Source organism: Peromyscus californicus, unplaced genomic scaffold (genome assembly GCF_007827085.1).
Source record: "Peromyscus californicus insignis strain IS unplaced genomic scaffold, ASM782708v3 Scaffold_7__1_contigs__length_154581171, whole genome shotgun sequence".
NCBI lineage: Eukaryota > Metazoa > Chordata > Mammalia > Rodentia > Cricetidae > Peromyscus > Peromyscus californicus.
The window spans coordinates 9,729,510-9,748,992 of NW_026294595.1; the positions used below are offsets into that span (position 1 = coordinate 9,729,510).

At 51.3% G+C, this 19,483-nt stretch overlaps 1 protein-coding gene across 11 annotated transcripts in view; it reads right to left on the reverse strand.

The window, feature by feature from the left end:
- Positions 1–19,483, reverse strand: part of Rapgef1 (Rap guanine nucleotide exchange factor 1) — a 122,452-nt gene that overhangs the window by 23,249 nt on the left and 79,720 nt on the right. For 8 of the 11 annotated variants that reach the window (XM_052726331.1, XM_052726335.1, XM_052726333.1 and 5 more), the window contains 7 exons: positions 18,680–18,768; positions 17,798–17,953; positions 17,226–17,346; positions 16,681–16,864; positions 14,305–14,793; positions 9,550–9,752; positions 7,282–7,437 (listed from right to left, as the gene is read on the reverse strand). In XM_052726331.1, coding sequence (XP_052582291.1) covers positions 7,282–7,437; positions 9,550–9,752; positions 14,305–14,793; positions 16,681–16,864; positions 17,226–17,346; positions 17,798–17,953; positions 18,680–18,768 — 1,398 coding nt within the window. The remainder of the gene's footprint in view (positions 1–7,281; positions 7,438–9,549; positions 9,753–14,304; positions 14,794–16,680; positions 16,865–17,225; positions 17,347–17,797; positions 17,954–18,679; positions 18,769–19,483) is intronic. The other 3 variants (XM_052726338.1, XM_052726337.1, XM_052726330.1) reach the window with 1 other exon arrangement.

The following is a 19,483-nucleotide window of genomic DNA, read 5'->3' on the forward strand; positions in this document are numbered from 1 at the left end:
TCAAATACTAGGGGTGAAGTCCTCACAGGAGGCAACACATATTTGCTGGACCAAGAGATGCTCAGGAATAGATATAATTAAACAAAACGTAAAATTACATTTAATTTGCTTATTCATGTGTATATAAGTATGAGCATGCCACTGTGCGTGTGTGGAGGTCAGAATTGGTTCCTTCCTTCCACCACACGGGGCCGAGGGATGCACCTCAGGTCATCAGGCTTGGCGACATGCACCTTTACCTGCTGAGCCATCTTTTTTTTTTGAGGTGTGTGTGTGTGTGTGTGTGTGTGTGTGTGTGTGTGTGTGTGTGTGTGTGTGTACAGAATCTCACTATGTAGTCTTCAATGGCCTGGAACTCACTCTGTAGACCAGGCTTGTCTTGAACTCTCAGAGATCTGTCTGCCTCTGACTCCCAAGTGCTGGGATTAAAAGTGTGCGCCACCATGCCTGGTTACTACTGAGCCATCTTGTCAGCCCTTAGTGCAATTTTCTTTTGGAGATAGGGTCAGGCTATATAGCTCAGGTTGGTCTCAGTCTCCAGAGTGCTGGGACTACTGCTGTGTAACCACTACACCCAGATACTGTTTTTACTTGTTTATTTTAAATAGGTGCATGCTTTTCATTTCATTTATTTATTTAGATTTTATTTATTTTATGTGTATGAGTGTTTGCTGTAGAGGCCAGAAGAGGGCATTGGATCCCCTATGACTGGAGTTATGGACAGTTGTGAACTGCCAAGTGGGTATTGGGAATCCCCAGTCCTCTGCAAGAGCAACAAGTGTTCTTAACTGCTGAGCCGTCTTTCCAGCCCGTTTTTTATTTTTTGAGAAAGGATCAACCGATATGATCCTTAGGCTGGGCTGGAACTTAGAATCCTCTAGCCTCAACCTCCCAATTAGCTGGGGGGATAGGTATGTCACATACTGACTGCTTTTATTATTAATTAAGGTATCTAGAACAATGCCAGGCCCACAGCAGCAGCCCAGCAGTGAGTGGGGATGAGCCAGTGGAAAGGAAGAGGCAAGAGCAGTCTGTATCTCTGGGGCAAAGGGGCCTGAGTAGCTCCCTCCCTTTCAGTCCCTGCTCCTAGCCTGCTTAGGCATTCCAGTTATGCAGTCATGCTGGGACAAGAGCCAAGCTCGAGAAGTACCTTTCCAAGGGTAGGAGGTGCCAGGGAAGGCTCTCCAATAACCATAAAGCACCGCTGGCCCTGGGCTGCTCTGGGTGGCTCTCTGGATTCCAGAAACTGTGCTGGGGGTGGGGGGTGGGCTCAGCATCACACTGTTTCCACAAGCCCTGGTTCTGTCAGGCCCTTCAGGATCATGTTCATCCCCAGAGCTGGAGAAGGGCACAGATGGCCATCTCACAGCCACCCGCCCCACGGCAGCCTGACGTCTATTTTTGGATCTGGGGAGTGCTCGGTTTTGCTTCTGAGATCCCTGTGCAGCCGGAATTTGTATTTATAGCCTGAGAAAGGCTGTTTGGGTTGAGAATTCTAGAACACTCAAGGCTCCTGTCTGAGACCTGCACACTTCTTGGGGGACAGAGTGGTGCCAGAGAAAATGAGCACCAGGAGAGAGGTGCTGGTCCCAGTGTCAGCAAGGAACACTCGAGGACCTGGGCAGTGATGCTCAGAGTGCTTGTGTCCATCATCTCATTAAGCTGACAGGAAGTGCTGCTGCAATCTTTCTGAGGCTGGAGGAACAGAGACCACCTCCCTAACATCCTGTGCTGGTGGGAGGTGGCACGGGGTGGCTTGTGTCACACTGAGTTTGGAGACACTGGCCCTCACCTATCTGATCTGCTCATGGGGTTCCTCCACCAAGCACTGTATGGTGCTGGGCAGGTAACATAAGCCAGGGATGGATGCAGAGAGCAAAGCCCTGACTGTCAGGTAGAAAAGATGGAAGCAGCAGTCGGCTCTTCTGAAAAGATACGCTCGGAAGAGCTACTGATTTTTGTAGTAAAAAAGATGGGCAACCTGCTATGTTTGCTTGTAGCCAATTCATTAAAGGCAGAGCCACCCTATGCTGGTCAAGCTCCAGTGACATTTTCTCTCCATGTTAGTCCTGACATAAAAAAATACCAGGGAATGGGGTCTGTGCTGCCACGGCAGGAAAGCAGGACAGCATATTTCCCAGTTACTCTGCTTAACCCTCTGGTGGCCAGGCAGCTAGGGTAAGAGGGGGCAGCCTGCACATCAGTAGTCAGTAGTGAGAGCTGGAGCACAGGCCAGGGATCTGATGCAGCCCTGTAGAGCCCCCAGCTTGTACGACAGCAAGACAGCTGCAATGATAACTAACGGACTCGCTGTGCTGCCGCAGGTCAGGGAAACCTCCAGAGACGGGTCACCCCTCACCAAAGATGCTCAGGTTTTAGCTGCTCTTAGAAATATAGATATGAGCTGGGAGGCGGTGGCACACGCTTTAGTCCCAGCACTCAGGAAGCAGAGGCAGGTGGATCTCTGAGTTTAAGGCCAGCCTGGTCTACAGAGCGAGTTTCAGGACAGCCAGCACTACACAGAGAAATCCTATATTGAAAAACCAAAATAAATAAACAAACAAATAAATAAATAAAAAGGAAGAAAAGGAATATGGATAAACCACCATACAGCTGCTTTTGCTTTTTTTTTTTTTTTTTTTTTTTTTTTTGGTTTTTCAAGACAGGGTTTCTCTGTGTAGCTTTGCACCTTTCCTGGAACTCACTTGGTAGTCCAGGCTGGCCTTGAACTCACAGAGATCCACCTGCCTCTGCCTCCCGAGTGCTGGGATTAAAGGCGTGAGCCACCACCGCCCGGCTGCAGCTGCTTTTTAAAAGGTCACTAGGGCTGGAGAGATGGCTCAGCAGTTAAGAGCACTGACTGTTCTTCCAGAGGACCCAGTCAATTCCCAACACTCACATGGCAGCTAACAACTGTCTGTAACTCCAAGATCTGACAACCTCACATAGACATACATGAAGGCAAAGCACCAATGCAAATAAAATAAAAACAAATAAATTATTTTTTTTTTTAAAAAAAGGCCACTAAACACAGTCATAGAAGTTGTTTTCATGATTTGGGACTCTCCCTGGGTGCTGGGCTCAGCATGGGGTTTGTGGAGCCACACACAGAATAGAAGAGGAGAAAGGGTCAGGTGAGGCAGGAGTGAACACTCACTGATTCCCTGCGACACACTGGCCTCAGGAAACTCAGAGTCAAGTGGCAGACGGAGGTCTACATCAAAACAGCTGGAGACCCTGGGGCATCAGATCTGGGCCTGTAAACTGAGCTGTGCTGCCAAACTCCAGCCCCCAGCAGGGTCTATGAAGTGGCTTTCCACAGAGCAGGCACTTCCTCTCCCATAAGGGGAAACCCCCTGCTGTTAATAGTACCAGGAATCTTTCATGGAAACAACCCCAGGAACAAGCCAGTAGGGAAGTGGCTCTGCACAACATCTCTCTGCCCCTGGGCCACTGGGTCCACCCCCCACATCCCTTCCTCTCAGTGTCAGTGTGATTTAGCCTTGCGTAGGGCAGGAAGTCAGTAAAGACGAGATGAGATAGGACAAGCAAGGGCGGCTTGCACTATGCAAAGCAGCCTGAGCCTGTCTTCATGCCCTATCATGGGCAGTACCCCTTTCTGCCCACCCTTATTCTCCTAGTCTCTCTCTTTCATCTCCCCACTTCCTGTTTGGTTTTTAGATCAGGTGGTATGCCCACGGTGTCTGTGAAGGCTTTTGGGTGAATTCTCAGGGATAGTTCACAGCCAGGAGACACACAGGAGCATTGGTGGAGTGTAACGAAGGAGCCAGTCCTACATCTCAGGAGGTGGCCTGGCTTTATCTATGGCTACAATACAAAAGCCAAGTGTTTACATGAGGCCTGCATCTTCTGTGAAGGACATGTGTGAAGTCCCAAAACCTGGATCCAATGCTCAGAGAAGGACTGTCTTAAGTCCAGAATGGAATACCAGCTGCTTTACAGCCCTTTTCAAAACACTTGGGTCCATGATGACATACATTTAGCCTTTTTGGGGTGGGTGGTTTTGGGGGTGTCAAGACAGGGTTTCTCTGTGTAGCCCTGGCTGTTCTGGAACTTGCTCTGTAGACCAGGCTGGCCTCAAACTCAGAGATCTGCCTGCCTCTGCCTCCTGAGTGCTGGGATTAAAGGTGTGAGCCACCACTGCCTGGCTACACTTACTTTCTTAACCCAAAGATTTTTGTTTTAAATCATAAGCATCATTATGGGCATTTAAACATAACTTCTCAAAATGGAACCAGCTAGCTATTTTACTTATCCAGAATCAGATGGGAAAGAAACCTGTTAACAGAGTCTAGCACCCCAACAGGTGTCTTGGTGGTGGTAACATCTAGAATGGATGCTAGGAAAGAAAGGGGGAGGGTGGGGGGGGGAGAGATGACTGATTCTTTACTACCTGCTCCACAGTATTCAGAGCGACTGGCCACCTTTGTGGTCACCAAGAGTCTCAATGCTGTCACTATTGATCCAGGGCAATGTGAACACGAACAAAACTCATATTGTTCAGGACAGAGAAGAGGCATTCAAAGGGGACAGCCAGGACACAGGTGTGGAGAGCTGGGAGGAAGGTGGGCAGTCCCATAGCTGGGCTACAATGAGGACACTCCAAGCAGCTCAGAGAGGCACAACCTGGGAAGAGAGAACCTTGGAGGGAGAGTCTAGGACAGGACGAAGGGCCTGGTACCATATCCGAAGGCTCAGGTAGCTTGGCAGCTTAGGGAAGGCAGAGCGGCTACCTCTCAAACACATGTACACAGCAGGCCCACGGTGAGATGAGGCCACGGTGAGGAGGGCCAGGCAGCAGCCTCCTCTTGCGCCTCAGTGAAGGCTACTCCTGGCTTCCCACATTCCCTGCTTCAGTCTCCTCACCCTTCAGCGCCTTTCTTGCCAGGCAGGTTTTAATGGCCCTGAAGACATACGATTGTCTTGGCTGCTATTCAAGTCTTTGGGAGTGATGCCCGCACCAGGCAAGCACAGGAGCTGTGAGCTGGAAGCTAACACTGTGCCTAGCAGCTGAGGCTGCAGCTCACTTAGGGACTAACTCTCAGGCTGGGCCCTGGCTTTTCCTGTGTGGTCCCAAGGACACATGGGATAGCTGGTACTGCCACTGCTCTTCAGACCCCCCCACCCCCACCCCGTGATCGCAGTCCCTGTGCTTATGCTCTAGATGGCTCTTCAGAATGACTCCTGGGCTTCCTGCTCACCATCCCTGGCGCAAGGTCCTGGGTTTGCAACGTGTTTGACGTCTTTCCTTGTCATCATCTGTCTCAGACATCAATCGTCCTTTCATACCAATCAACTTCTTTCTCTCCCCATATCATTCTACTGTGACTCCCGATGCCATTGACACCTTAGCTTAGCCCAGTCTCTCTTAGCTTATCCGACTGTGCCTACTGAGCCATGAGCCCCTCTCAGGTATGCGGCTACCCATTTCTAGCCTTCTTGTAGCTAACCCATCCCTGCTCTCATCACAGCGTGGAACCCCATGTCTAGGCTCGTCTGAGAATTAACCAGAGACTGTGAAGACCTGGCACGACACTAAATCAATCCCTTGGGTCCTACCTATCAGGTGACACACACTCCAAGCATTACCATTACTCATGGTTCCTTTTATTGAAACAACGCATCCTTTTAGTGTGGCCCCTTGCACTCTTTTCCTGGAGCTTCAACTAAGAATACAGAGTCACAAATGCAAGATGCCTCAACATTCCACAACGGTGACACACTCAAACCCAAACCCAAGAAAATGCCCTTGAACGTTCTGCAGTTCTGTAGCAAACAGCTCAGTTCATTCACAGTCCTCTGCTAACAGCCAAGAAGGAGTAAGTAGAAACTCCTACCTAGTTTTGTGTGTGTGTGTGTGTGTGTGTGTGTGTGTGTGTGTATGTGTGTGTGTGTGTGTGTGTGTGTGTGTAAAACAGTCAAGGGCTAGGATTGTCTAAAACCAAGTTCTCCAAGGTTGGTGGAGGGAGCATGCTAGAGGTGCCTTCTGAGGAGCAGGCTACCTGTATGGTAGGGCAGAGGTAACTCATCCTGTCCCACTGTGATACCCAGCACTTCTGAGCACTATGAGAAAGGAGGCTCCACACTACAAGGTCTTCCTGAAGGCCCTGGGCATTGAATTGCAAGCCCTAGACAAAGGCGGACACCAGACAAAACGGAACCTGGGCAAGTTTTACAGTCACCTATCCAAGCTTTTCACTGGGGAAATGAGGGGTGGGTGGGTGAAGTCATCACTTTACTCCTGAGCATAGGATGAGAAGCACGACAAGACTAGAGCCCAGAACTCAAGATGGGCAGTGATACAGCTGCTAAGCTTCCCATGTCTATGGGGTGCTTCATGTGATTTAATACGGTTCTCTCAATCACACTGGGATTCCTAAGAAGACTCTGAGGCCCAGAAAGAAGTCAATACTTGAGCTCAAGCTGCTTTTAAGGAAAGTGAGCTTGGCTCCATTCTTTCCCTTTGGCTCTGGGGCAGATGCAGACTCCAGAAGGCTAGGCCTCTTTGTGTGTTACCACAGAGCTGTCTACAGATTAGTCTAGCCCTCCCTACACTGGCCTGTGTCAAGGTGACAGGCAGTACCTCCCTTTAGAAGCGGGGTCTCCTTCCCCTTGCCCCCAACAAGTGATCTTTGTGACCCCACTGAGTGGCTGTCCTGTGGTGGCTCTGTGTCAGTTCTGAGCTTCGGCCACAGGGTGCCTGATGCTTTTCCATTTGTTACCTTGGAACCCTGCCAGCTGCTACAAGAACAAGCCTAGACCAGCAGCCTGGCAGTGGTGACAAACTAGCCCAACTGTCCCACTCAGGTCCCAAAGATATCTGCCTGGGCAGATTAGCAAATCATCCTCCTAATCTGAGTCTCGAACAAAAACGAAGGGTTACTGCTTTAAGCCATGGGACTCTGGCTGTTTCCATAGCACGAGGTAAGCAAAGGCACCCAACCACCATCACCTTGCACCCAGTTACCTGCTTTCTATGTGAGGAGCACTCCCTTCAACCCAGCCCCTGGGAAAACAGACACAAAAGCAGAAACGGCTGTGCTCTGTGCCAGTGTCCCACTCACGCCGTCACTCCCACACCACCCCCAACCACATCCCAAGGCCCAGGGAATCAAGTATTCAGATTCTCTCCTGTGGACAGGCAGGGGTCTGCAGAAGGACAGGACTGGGGATGGGCAGCATCACTGTCCAGGAGGCACAGGCTTCAGGCATTAACTGCACGAGTCTCCAAGTGAGGAAGAGCAGGAAGGGAGGACTCACCGAGGGCACAGGCAAGCTGCCGTGCCGGTTGAGAAAGGAGTTAGACACGGATACACTGAGGCCCTGAGCGGCACTGCCGTCCTCGGGGGTGAAGGCCACTTTAGTTTGCTGGACACAGTAGGAGACAGAGAAGGAAGCAGCAGCATAGGAGGCCTGCTGGGCAGAGGGTGAAAGAGAAGGCAGGGAGGAGGAGAAAGCAGAGACTGGTCAGCACAGGCAGCGTAGCTGGGGGTCTAACTAACACCGCTGAGGGGGTGTCTGGCTGCAGAGGGATGGCTGCCTGACTCCACCAAAGGCTGACTAAATGAGAGGCCCTGTTCCTCTGCCTCATGACAGACTCTAATATCAACTTTCAGAAAGACTGCAGAGGATAAGTGGGCCGAAGCCACACGACTTGGGCTGACCCAGGACTCTGAGCTCTTCAGAGTGGAGTAGACCTGTGAGGTCATTCTGGCCTCAGAGCTCAGAGCCGAGTCAGTTTCCCCGGGCTTTAACCTGAGCCCCATCAGAGACCACCGACTAGCTGTGGGCATTTCTGTGTAACAGTCCTGGTTGTCTTGAATTGCTCCGTAGACCAGGCTGGCCTTAAACTCACAGAGATGCAGCTGCCTCCACCTCCGGAGTGCTGGCATTCAAGGTGTGTGCCACCACTGCCCGGCTTGGGCATTTCTAAGAGAGCTTGGTGGCCAGGGTCTTCATTTTGAAACTGTGGCGAACTCTTGCACCTTCTGAGTACATTTGGGGGAAGATTAAATGAAGTGCCATGCACACAGCACTACGAGTCCTGTCTATTGCTGTAAGTGTAATTGCTACCATACTTGTGTAAGATGTGCTCAGCTCCTGTATGTGTGTGCTGGAGATAGGACATAACCAGCAACTGGCATAGCCTGTCCTGTGGTAGGCCAGGGCTCACCTGGAGCTGGCCTTTGATTTCTAGATCTTTGGGAAGCTGTGGCCTGGGGATAAGTTCTAGTTCCCAGCCTCTCTTTACTCACAATTCAGACATGGTGAAGGCTGTGTGCACCTGAACCTGCCTGGGGAGGTCCCTAACTGGTTGATCTCTCCCCAGCCCACTGCACGGTGGGACAGGCGGCCTCTTGTTACACCCTTGGAATGGTTCTGTTCCACACGCATGTGAGGAGTCTGCCTCTAGCTGTTCAGAGGCTGTGGACTTTTCAGCATAGAGATGCCCAGAGGTCACAGAGGGGCAGCCTCAGTAAGGACATAGTGGCACACATTTCTAGTCTTCTGGGAAACAAGTGCAGAGTGGTTTCGAGTCCCAGGTGGTACCATGGACAGGGCTGAGACCCCAGGTTCCCAGATCCCAGCTCAGCCTTTCATCTCTATAAGAGGCTGCCTCTCTCAGGCTGAGAGCTTCTTAGAAGAAGCAAATGCCTACTGAGCTGACTGGCTATGACCTGCAAAGGCTGAACAGCTCAGAAGCCTGAGGCTAGGCCAAGCCCCAGACACTACAAGGTAAACAGGGCTTATTTCCTCTCACAAAGCACAGAAAAAAAGGGCTTAGCTTGCCATGCACGTCTCTTCTCTAGCCAGAAACTGGACTGGCCAGCAAGGTAGCACAGCTGCCCACACGACTCTGCGGAGTCTGGCTGGACCGGTGGCTCGGCCCCTGAAGCCCGGAGTGTAGCAGCAGCAAGGAGAACAAGGGAGCGCTGCCAGGTTCAGTGCTCTACCAGCCGGGTGAGTGTGCAAGCCGGGCAGGAGCCATCACAGAGGTGTGCAAAGGAGGACACTGCTGGGTTTGGAGCACAAAGTGGCTCTGTCTGAAGCCATCCTGCTTCAGTGGAACTTGTTCCCATGGGGCCATCCCTGGCCAGGACTGGGATGGAAGTCATTCCATACACTTAGGCCCATTATGGAAGTCAAGTCCACAGATGGCTGCACACAGACAGCGCTCTGTGCTTTGATTGAGTTCCTCCTGTCTATGAGGTCTATGTGAGAGCCACAGAAGAAAGGGAAGACACAGAGACTGTCGGCAGAGAAATCAAACATTCTGAGCACAAGTCTGTCCCGGCTACACAGGCTGCTCTGGAGGAGGCCCTCTGCCCCAGGGTGGGAAGCTGGCCGTGTGGGACAGGCTGCTCTGAGTATCTGGGGAGGAAGTGGCGGCACCATGTGGGAGACAGGGACTTGACCACACCTAATGGATGAGAAGCAGGTTGAGCCTGGCCTCAGCAGGACTGCTCCAGTTTTGGAAGCCCTGGTCACCCGCAGCAGTGCCAAGGACACAGATGGGGAACTGCTTACCAGCTGCCGCTGCTTGGGGGGCAGGGCGGGAGGGGGGGCCAGCTCCTGTGTGGAGTCGCTGCTGCAGAAGGAGTCGCTGAAGCCATAGACCTCCATGAGCATCTTGTTCTTTTGCTGGTAAATGTGCTCACTCTGCGGTGTCTGGTAGAACATGGATGGTTGTGGCTCTGAGTAGTCCTCTAGCAGCTGCATGTAGGCCAGCACTGTGGACAGAGGGGACTGCTGTTCTCTCACCAGAGTGGAGCCCACAGAGCCGCCCAGCCCCCGCCCTCACCGGCTCTCATGCTACAGGGAGAGCTCCGAGCCTCAAGGAGCAGGGATGCTACTCTGGGTGCTACTACAAAGGTGGACACGTGCCATCACCCAGCTGGACACGCTCACAGAACCCTCCTGTGCATGGCGGGCTCTGGGTGTGAGGACTGTCAGTTAGCTTCTCCCACTGTAACAGATGTCCCACTCTGCCAGGGGTATCGAGACTGGGGGAGGTTGTGAACACGGGAAATTTTGTACTTTCCATTCAGTGTTGTTGTGAGCCTAAAACAGCTCTATAAACATAAAGATCTGTTAAAGAGAGCACAAGGGGCACTTTGCACCCTTCCTGCAGAGGTGTTGGGGGTTTCCATGCTCAGCAATACCCAAGGCTCTGAAGGGCTGTTCAGCCTCAGCCTGCCCTTGGGGTCAGCCTCGGCTGTATTCTCTTGTGTCAGATAATGAACACACATGAGGCTCCTGATGTTTCCAAGTCCTCCCTTAACCTGAAGTGTGTGCATGGGGGGCGGGGAGAAAGTCCTCATCCATAGCCTTCTTTTCACCCTTGTTTCCCTCTCAACTCCCCCTACAGTTTGTATACTTTACTACAGTCTGTGGCCTTTCCTCACTCATTGTTTACTGAGTATGTTGTACTGGACATGCAGGCTCAGGCACAGGTGCTGGGACTACATGGGGCCAGCGAGGTGGAACCCCTTATGGGGTTCATATGATCATTGGAGCAACAGAATATAGACACACAGATGGCGTAGCAGCCCTACAGAGAAAGAAAAAGTGTGGTGGCTGAAGGGTAGTACTCTAGACTATGGAAGAATGGCAAGATGGGACAGGTCTTCTACCATAGTCCACAGGTGATACACAAAGGCCCCAGAATGGGGGGAGTGGAAAGAGTGGGCAGAGCACAGAATGCAGAAGACCAGGGAAGAGAGGCTGGGCTGCACTCGAGAGAGGCTGCTTGCAGCAGGCTTTATTCTAAGCATGGGGAACCACACTGCAGGGCTCCACTTGGGAGTATCTAGGCCTGACCCATGGTAACTTGAAATGATTCTAAGTCTGTTCAGTGATGGGCAAGAATATAGAGGAGCTGTAGTGGGAGACAGTGATGCAGAAACAGGACATTAAAAAACAGACAGAACAGGGCGGAGGTGGGGCACGGCTTTAATCCCAGCACTTGAGAGGTAGAGGCAGGTGGATCTCTGAGTTCAGAGCCAGACTTGGTCTATACAATGAGTTCCAGGATGAACAGGGCTACACAGAGAAACCCTGTCTCAAAAACAAAAACAAACAAACAGACAAAAGATGGAGGAGGATTTACTGTCTTTCTCTTAAGGGCTAGCTCTAACAGGGCAGGGGCCATGTTTGATTTGTCCACAAACATTTGTAGAATGGGTGAATGAGACACAGTCCCAGCAAGCACCTCTAGGGACTTGTTAGCTCAATGGCTTCCTTTCTAGCTGAAGGGCCGCAGGCAGAGCAGCAAGCGGACAGAGGGGGAGAGAGAAAGCGCACAGATGCTAACTGAGCCATCTTCTCTGCACATGGAGGCTAAGCTGATGTCTCCAGCAGAGCTGCCTGTCACAACCTGTCTGCTTGGCAATGCTGTCACAGCCTCTCTGCCTCAGCACGGTGGCGGCCAACGGCAGCAGGGACCTCATGTGCCTGGGGAGTTGAGAAGCCAGAGAATCAAAGCTCAGCTGTCACATCACATGCTCTCCTCATCCTTGCAGGCACCGCTCCACACAGCAGGTGTAAGACTCCAACCTCACATGGAGAGTCAGTGAGGGCTGTGTTCCTCAGTACCTGGGTCCCACTGTCTACAGAGCTAGAGGGTCTGGGAAAAGGGCTGGAACATTCTGCCTAGGGGCCTGAATCATCTCTACCCTAGGCAATGGACTCATCCCTACACACGTGGAAGGGATGGCAGAGAGGGCATAGTTGGCACTTTGAGACCTGGTTAGGGCTGAGTATCAATTAACTCACTCATAGAGAAAGCAAGAATGACAGCTGTGAAGTAGAGGACCCTGAGCCCCAGACCAAAGGACCTAAGTCAATGTGTGGCAGACACAGGGACACAGTCTTCTGCATCTTCCAGGCAGACAGTTTCTCCTTAGGTTATACCCCAAGTGCCAGGAGCATCTGCTCCGCGGTGTGGGCATTTTTCTGATAACCAGGGTTGGGGGTTACTTGTCAGGAAGCAGAGGAAGCCAGCCCGAGGCAGGGAGTGCATGTGGGACCTAGGGTGTTGGCAAAAGTGCTCTCTTGGCAGGTTCTCCTGGTGTCCTTGCTGAAAAGAAGGCTGCCGTGTTTATTTCACAGAATACAAAAGAACCTGTCGGCTCTGCTGTGCACTGACAGAACATGGCTGTGCTCCCCATGACTGAACATGGAAGAGGAGTGCTCCCACTGCTCCTTACGCCCCACAGTGATGCTGCTGTACCCTTGTTCAATCACAACCTGGGCATGACCCTAGCCCCACCACTGCTTTCCAGAAGGGCCAAGCAACCCCCTCTACCCAACATGCCATCAAACTGGGGCTCCCCAGGCTTTTGGGAATTGCTGATGGTGAGGTCCTGGTAGAGACCTGCTAGCTACACACAAAAGAATAGCATTGAGGTTCAGCCTCCCAGAACTAGGAAACAGTTCCTTTCCATATTGGGCAGTAGCTCAGATGCCAGAGCAGCTCAAAGGCTAGGAATGCTTGGCTGCAGGCACTTCTTCAGGCACCTGGGCTCTGGGAATATCAGGGGTCCCACAGTATTCAGGTGCTCCTATGGGCTTCTCCTAACAAGGAGAGCCAGGGCCCATCACGATGTCAGGGCATCCTTCTCAGTGAAGACATATTCTGATATCAGAACTGCCCATGTATGAGCTTGCTTTAGAGGTACCAAATATAAGGGATGACAATTACTCATTCTTCCCCCTAAAAGCAGTTCTGTGAAGCTTCCCACCCACTCACAGGTGGGACTCTGCAACAGTCCCTCAGGGAGTGAAGGGCAGACTCTGGATCAGGACTGAGTGAGGGTGCTTCAAGTTCCAGGCTCTTTTACTGAACAAAGAAAAATGACCCCTGCATGGGGCGAGGGGGGGCATGGGACCTCTATCTGAAAGCACAGGGGTCTCAGGACGGAGGGCATGTTCAGACCCCAGCCAGGCTTGAAGCCCACACTGCCTCTCATTCGGCACCCAGACCTGGCCTGGAGAACTAGGACGGAGATTTTGCTCACAGCCATCACAAGAGCTACAAACAGGAGGCGGCTTCCTGGCTGGGCAGCACCACCTACCCGGTACACTTTACCAGACACACTCCTGCCCCACACCCTAGTCCACTTGACCCTTTGATGAGGAAGATCCCCACCCCACCTCACCCCTGTACAGTGCTCTGGTACAGTGGGTGGAAGGAGAGGCTCAGAAAGTTCTCTCCCAACTGCTGCGTGTCTTCTCAGCAGAGCTCGGGCTGGAAAGAGCCAGCTTACAAGACACATGGAATGACATCATTGGCTTGCAGACCTGCCCTCTCTCTTAGCTGGGGACCACCCCACCAAGGCTAGCACAAAGCTGTGAGACATCCTGGGTGTGGGGGGTGTGGTTACAAACTAGGTCCCTCTGGTCCCAGAATGGCTTGCTGGTTTAACAAGGCAGGCCTTCCTCTGGGGAGTGGAGTTAGACGTGCAAGACCCAGTTTTAGATCTTCTTGCTGGATCTGTACCAAGGTAAGGAGACTGTCAAGCTGCGTAGCTGATGTGGCCACACACATCAAAACAGGGACATCTGGTCTGCCAGGGAAAATCTGAAGCCAGTGTTAGTGAGGAGGAGGAGGAGAGGGAGGGCAGTGTGGACTGCAAGTCTCCCATGTGGAGCAGCTGGGCAGGGAGGAGAAAAGATGGAATGTCCAGAATGTTACTTAGTAATGCTATGGCAAACTTACAGTTGAAAACCATCCAAAATACAAACAGTCCACCTTCCAGACCCACCCAGCCCAGTGACAGCCATCCACTAAAACATCTAGGCCAAGAGCTGACCTCAGCCCTCCAGCCAGCCAGCTCTGATCCAGGTCTCTGTGAGCACCCTGTCCATGCTCAGGACATCCCTCCCAGGGTTAGCAAAGCTCTGTGTGTACTCAAATGTCATTTTCATGTGCATGTTACAGCAATGCTGCTCTGGGTGCCATGACACACTCAGCTGCCTTTGTCATTGTGTGTTCAGGCCAAAAGGGCCAATGAATTGCATCCACAGAGGAGAGACACTTGGGAGCATCAGGCCCGTGATTTCGAAGACCAAAATGGAGAGATGAACTAATTAAGACTTTCGAGGACCACGAATAATGATAGTAGCATCAGGCCCCTGAAAACACCCACACGTGTACCTATGAGCCTATCCTATAGGAAAGAATGAGGCATGGGTTTGGCTTTGGTCTCACGCTTGGGCTAAGCAAAACACAGAACTTTTTAGGCTTACAAAATGTGCTTGCAGAGTGTGCAGAGAACTTACTGTGTTTGTTTTTCTTCTCTGGTAGAGGAGGTGGCTTCTCTGGGTCACCCACTGACTCAGGAGCACTGAAATCACTCACAAACTCAACAGGGGCTGAGGAAGTTCCCTGCTGAAAGGGAAGGACAGCAGCAAAGGGCGTGTAGGGCGCAGGCTGGACTGGGACCGGGTTCTGCAGCTCATCTTCTGAGATGTTGTCATACTGCGAAGGGTGTCGTTCATAGGACGCCCTGCAGCCAGAGCTGTCCGTGGTCGTCTGCGAGGCGGCGCTCCTGCGCTTCTTCTCAGGAAGGGCAGGTGGAGTGTCGGTCTGCTGCCCCTCCTGCTGGGGACAGCTGCCCAGGGGCAGCTGGAAAGGATGGCCAAGAAACGGTGGCCCAGCCTCCCCCAGGGACTCCGGTAGTGGGCTGAGGCTGCAGGCCATCTGTGGAGGGATCTGGTCTGCGTTGGAGAGGTCTTGCTGGAGGAATTCATAGTCGGGGTCATAGTGATCTGCAAACCAAACCAAAAGCCCCCTTAGCTGCAAGCCTCCGGAGCATCACCCACTGCTCTGCTCAGAGTCCTCACAGAGGACAGGGGTATGCTTGATCCCTTCTGGGGGCTTCTACTTAGTTGGATATTCTTTTTTTTTCTTTTTAATAAAGATTTATTTGTTTATTATGTATACAGTGTTTCTGTCTGCATGCATGCCTGCATGCCAGAAGAGGGCATCAGCTCTCATTATAGATGGTTGTGAGCCACCAAGTGGTTTCTGGGAATTGAACTCAGGTCCTCTGGAAGAACAGTCAATGCTCTTAACTTCTGAGTCATCTCTCCAGCCCTAGATATTCTTTAAAAAAAAAAAAAAATTATTTAATTTTATTTCATGTGCATTGGTGTTTTGCCTGCATGAGGGTATTAGATTCCCTGGAACTAGAGTTACAGACAGTTGTGAGCTGCTATATGGGTGCTGGGAACTAACCCGGGTCCTCTGGAAGAGCAGCCAGTGCTCTGAACCACTGAGCTGTCTCTCCAGCCCCTTGACTAGATATTCTTTATCTGTCACTAACTGTAGAAGTTAAAGAGGTAGCGAGATGGCTGTGTGCTATACTGGTCTCTCTGTCTTTGTACTTCGATACATGCACACACATAAATATGAAATATGGCTTTTTGGGGGGGGGGTTTGGGGATGGAACTCAAGGTTTTGTAAGTAACCAACTTGGTTACTTACAAAATAAAATACACACGACTACTGAAGAAAAATGGCAAATGATCATGAAAAATAAGAACACAGAGCTGGCCATGAGAATTTACATCTTGATGTGTTTTCTTAAAAGGTTTTTTTTTGGTTGTGTGTGTGTGTGTGTGTATGCACTCGTGCATGTGTTTTCCGAGACAGTGTTTCTCTGTGAAGCCCTGGCTGCCCTGGAACTCATTTTGTAGACCAGACTGGCCTCAAACTCACAGAGATCCATCTGTCTCTGCCCCTCTGCCCCCAGTGCTGGGATAAAAGGCATGAGCCATCACTGCCCAGCAAAAGTTCTTAAAGTTTCTTTTTTTCCCACAACTCTATCTCTACATTTTTTTGTTTGCTTATTTGTTTTTGAGACATGGTTTCACTATGATATAGCCCTGGCTGGCTTGAGATTCTCTCTGTAGACCAGGCTGGCCTAGAACTTATAAAAATCTTCTTGCCTCTGCCTCCCAAGTACAGGAATGTGCCACCCTTTTCCCATCCTTTTTAATCTAACTAAGAAAGCAGCATGTCATTGGTCTTGGAGTTTGTCCATGCACCAACATCCATAAGTGGCTTTCACTAGCTACAGGCTACTCTGTCAGAGCAATGTCCCCTCATTCATCTGATCCCCACTAGTGACTCCCATCAGGGTCTCCAGATTATCATCAGTTAATTCTTTGTAGGTTAGCCTCCTCAGACAGGAGCCTTGCCAACAATCTCTCCTTTGTGCTTAGGGCACTTTCTCAGAGGGGAAAGGATCTAGTTCCCAGGACACCAACAGGTTGGTACTGGCAAGGCCCCGCCAAGTAGTCCTGCTGCCCTTGGTCACTGGTGCTCAACAAGGATAGACAGGGAGGCTGCTTGATGCTTTCAACCTCTGCAAGTCCCTTCAGTAGCTCCCTCCCTCACTGAAAGCCCTATGTGCACATGGATGTACATTGCCAGGCTACCTGTAAGGAGGGTGGCTCCCTGAGCATCTGCTGTGTGACTCTGCATTGTGATTTCATATATACTTTCAGCCTCTTCCAGAGTAGACACCATCCTCATTTTGCAGATGAGGCTTGGATTTTTCACCCAGCTAATGCTTGGAAATCAGCTGACTCAGGCCCAGAATCAAAGGACCCAGGGAGCTTTGGAGAAAGGAGAGGGCTGTGGTGGCTTACCGAGTGTTTCACAGCTTGTGTTCCGTGAGCACTGCCCGCTATCCCGGTCTAGGGAGGACAGCTGCTCATCTGACCGGCTGAGTTTGCCTGTGCTGCTGCAGGGGGACAAGCGAGGAGACTCACCACCGCAGGAGCGGCTGCCTCCTGACAGGCGCCTCTGGGTGTAACAGTCAACATCAAAGTCCTAGAGAAGAATGCAAAGGAGCCTCAGTCATCCTTGGGAAAGGCAGTGGGGACCAGGGACAGGCAACTGGCATGCCTAGTGGCTCAAAGGCCATCTCTGATGGCTGCGTGGGATCTGGATGAGACAGAAAACGAACTGGGAGGAGTGTGGGAATGTGTGGACAGGGATGTCCTTGGGAGATGCCCAAGGTTTGTCCACTGCCCATGTCATTGGGGGTGATGGTCATGGACTGCCCTCCCACAAGCCCCTGGATGTGACTAACGGTGGGTCTAAAGATTACCAGGTGACTTTCAGCTTTAGGACTCAGTCCCCAAACCCCCAATTCCAGTCCCCCTCCCCAACAGAAGATGGACTGCATTACCTGCCTATTGATTCCAACAGGCAGACTGGAGCCGCTGGTAGCTCGACTCATAGGGGCTACCACGGCCACTCGGGTGGGGGATGGAGCTGACTGCCTTTTCTTGGGTGGTAATGCTGGTGGACTAGAAGAGACAGAAAGTCCAGGCAAACTGTACATCACAAACAAGAGTGCTTCAGAACGGTTCTAGGGAACAAGACATGAGTGAAGCCCCTCCTCCACAGCTAATTTCCACACTTTAACTGCCTCCTGCCCTCCTCCTGCCAACCACTGTATCAACGCCAAAAGAACAAAACCCCAAAAGATTCTTTCCCTCCCGTAATAAACCATGCCTGGTTTACTGGACAGAGAACAAGACAAGCACAAAGAGCACAGAGCTTGTGCAGGCCGAGGCAAAGCTGGACCACCTTCAGATGCTCCTCTCCCAACAGTGCCAAGCCACTGTGCATTTAAGGGGCCAGTCTCACCCCAAGCACATCATCACCCTTGGCTCATTCTACCAACTTCTCCCCACATTAGGTACAAATGGGGAGCGCTAGAAAAAAATCTCCTCAGAAAGAGTTTAGGGTAATTACCTGTTATCAACCACCCGAATGCCAGGTAAGGGGGGTTTGGGGGGTGCGACCTCTTCACTAGTGGAGTCTGGGAGCAGTTCAGTGGACGGTGACACACCTGTTGTTGTCTTGTTCAGAATTTCCATTTCTCGGTCTGTCAGCGGGAGCTCAGGGTGGCTGGAGAAACAGAAAGAGCGAGGCTCACACGCAGTCAGAGTGCATGCAGGTCCTGGGAGTGAGAGAGAGCGAGGCTCACACGCAGTCAGAGTGCATGCAGGTCCTGGGAGTGAGAACGAGGCTCACACACAGAGTGCATGCAGGTCCTGGGAGTGAGAGCGAGGACTAGGGGGATGATAGGGCTGAGGAGGAGCTCCACACATATCCTGGGGTTCCCACAGAGTTTTATCACTGATCAGCTACCAGACTGCTCTAAAACAACGTGTCACATTTTTAACATGGGCCAGTCCTTGAAACTAATGCAAAACAGTAAGGCTGTCCTCATCTTACTCAGAAAACATTATGGCACTGGCCTTGGAGTTTGTCCATGTATCAACATCCCATTGATTGAGTTACATTAAATAATCCAAGATCTCCCACAACCCCTCACCCAAGCTCCTGGGAGTTCATGGTGCAGTGCCAGGAAGCAGAGGACAAAGAACAGGCAGTCACTTCCTTTTGTACACTCTTGCGCAGCTGAACTTGTAAAGTGCAAGGCAACACTTTGAAACTTATATGGAATACAGGCCTTAAAGCATCAGGTACTCACCAAAACTTATCACTGGAAAGGGAACCAGGGCTGCCCACAGCCGCTCAAATGCTCCCCGACTGCCTGGCTCCCATCCTTTGTTAAGCGTGGGCTTGGTCCCACTGAGACCTCAGTGACAGAAGTCTGCTCAGACTTACCCATCAGGCTTGCTGGCTGGGGAACTGGGCTTCACTGGGCTTGTTGGTGATGGCCGCCCCTGCTTCTCAATGGTTAACCTCACTAGCTCCTGCACTCAACAAGAGAGAAAGGAAACAGAGAGGGGGATGATACCACTATACCTTTAGCAAGAGGCTGGACTTCTGAGTCCCACTTTTGTATCCACATTTCTCAGGAAGGATACTGTATATATTCCTAATGTGCCTCTTTCCCTCTAAAAATGCCATCACAGCACTGCAAAGCTTCAACTGCATCATACATTTCCTCTTGAAAGGAGAAATGGCAGTGTGGGTCTTTAGATGAACAGACCACTGCACACTTGGATTCCTGTGCAGTCTGGGGAGGGAGCAGAAGACAATTTTGGTTCCCTAAAGTTGTCATGTTATGTACAATGGTGCTCTTAGCCATCTGGTGTCCGGCTTTGAGTGTTTTCCCAAAGTGTACTGGCTCAGTTGAGGCAGGAACTGGAGTGCCAGTGGACTGGCTGGGAACCTTGTCAATGGACTTAAAGGTCATGTGACTCAGCAGACAGCTGGTTTTGAAAGAAAAAAGCAAATGGTACTTTGAAAGAGCAGAAAAGAGTCTGATCAGGGTCCTCGAGATCACGGAGTAGGTGAGGCTAGCTGGCCGGAGAGCTCAGGGACCCACCTGTCTCCTGACTCCCTAGTGCTGGGATTACAATTAGGGCCACCTGTCTTGACTCCCTAGTGCTGCGATTACAATTAGGGCCGCCGCACTTGGTTTTTCTATGCACTCTGGGGATTGAACTCAGGTCATGACTGTGC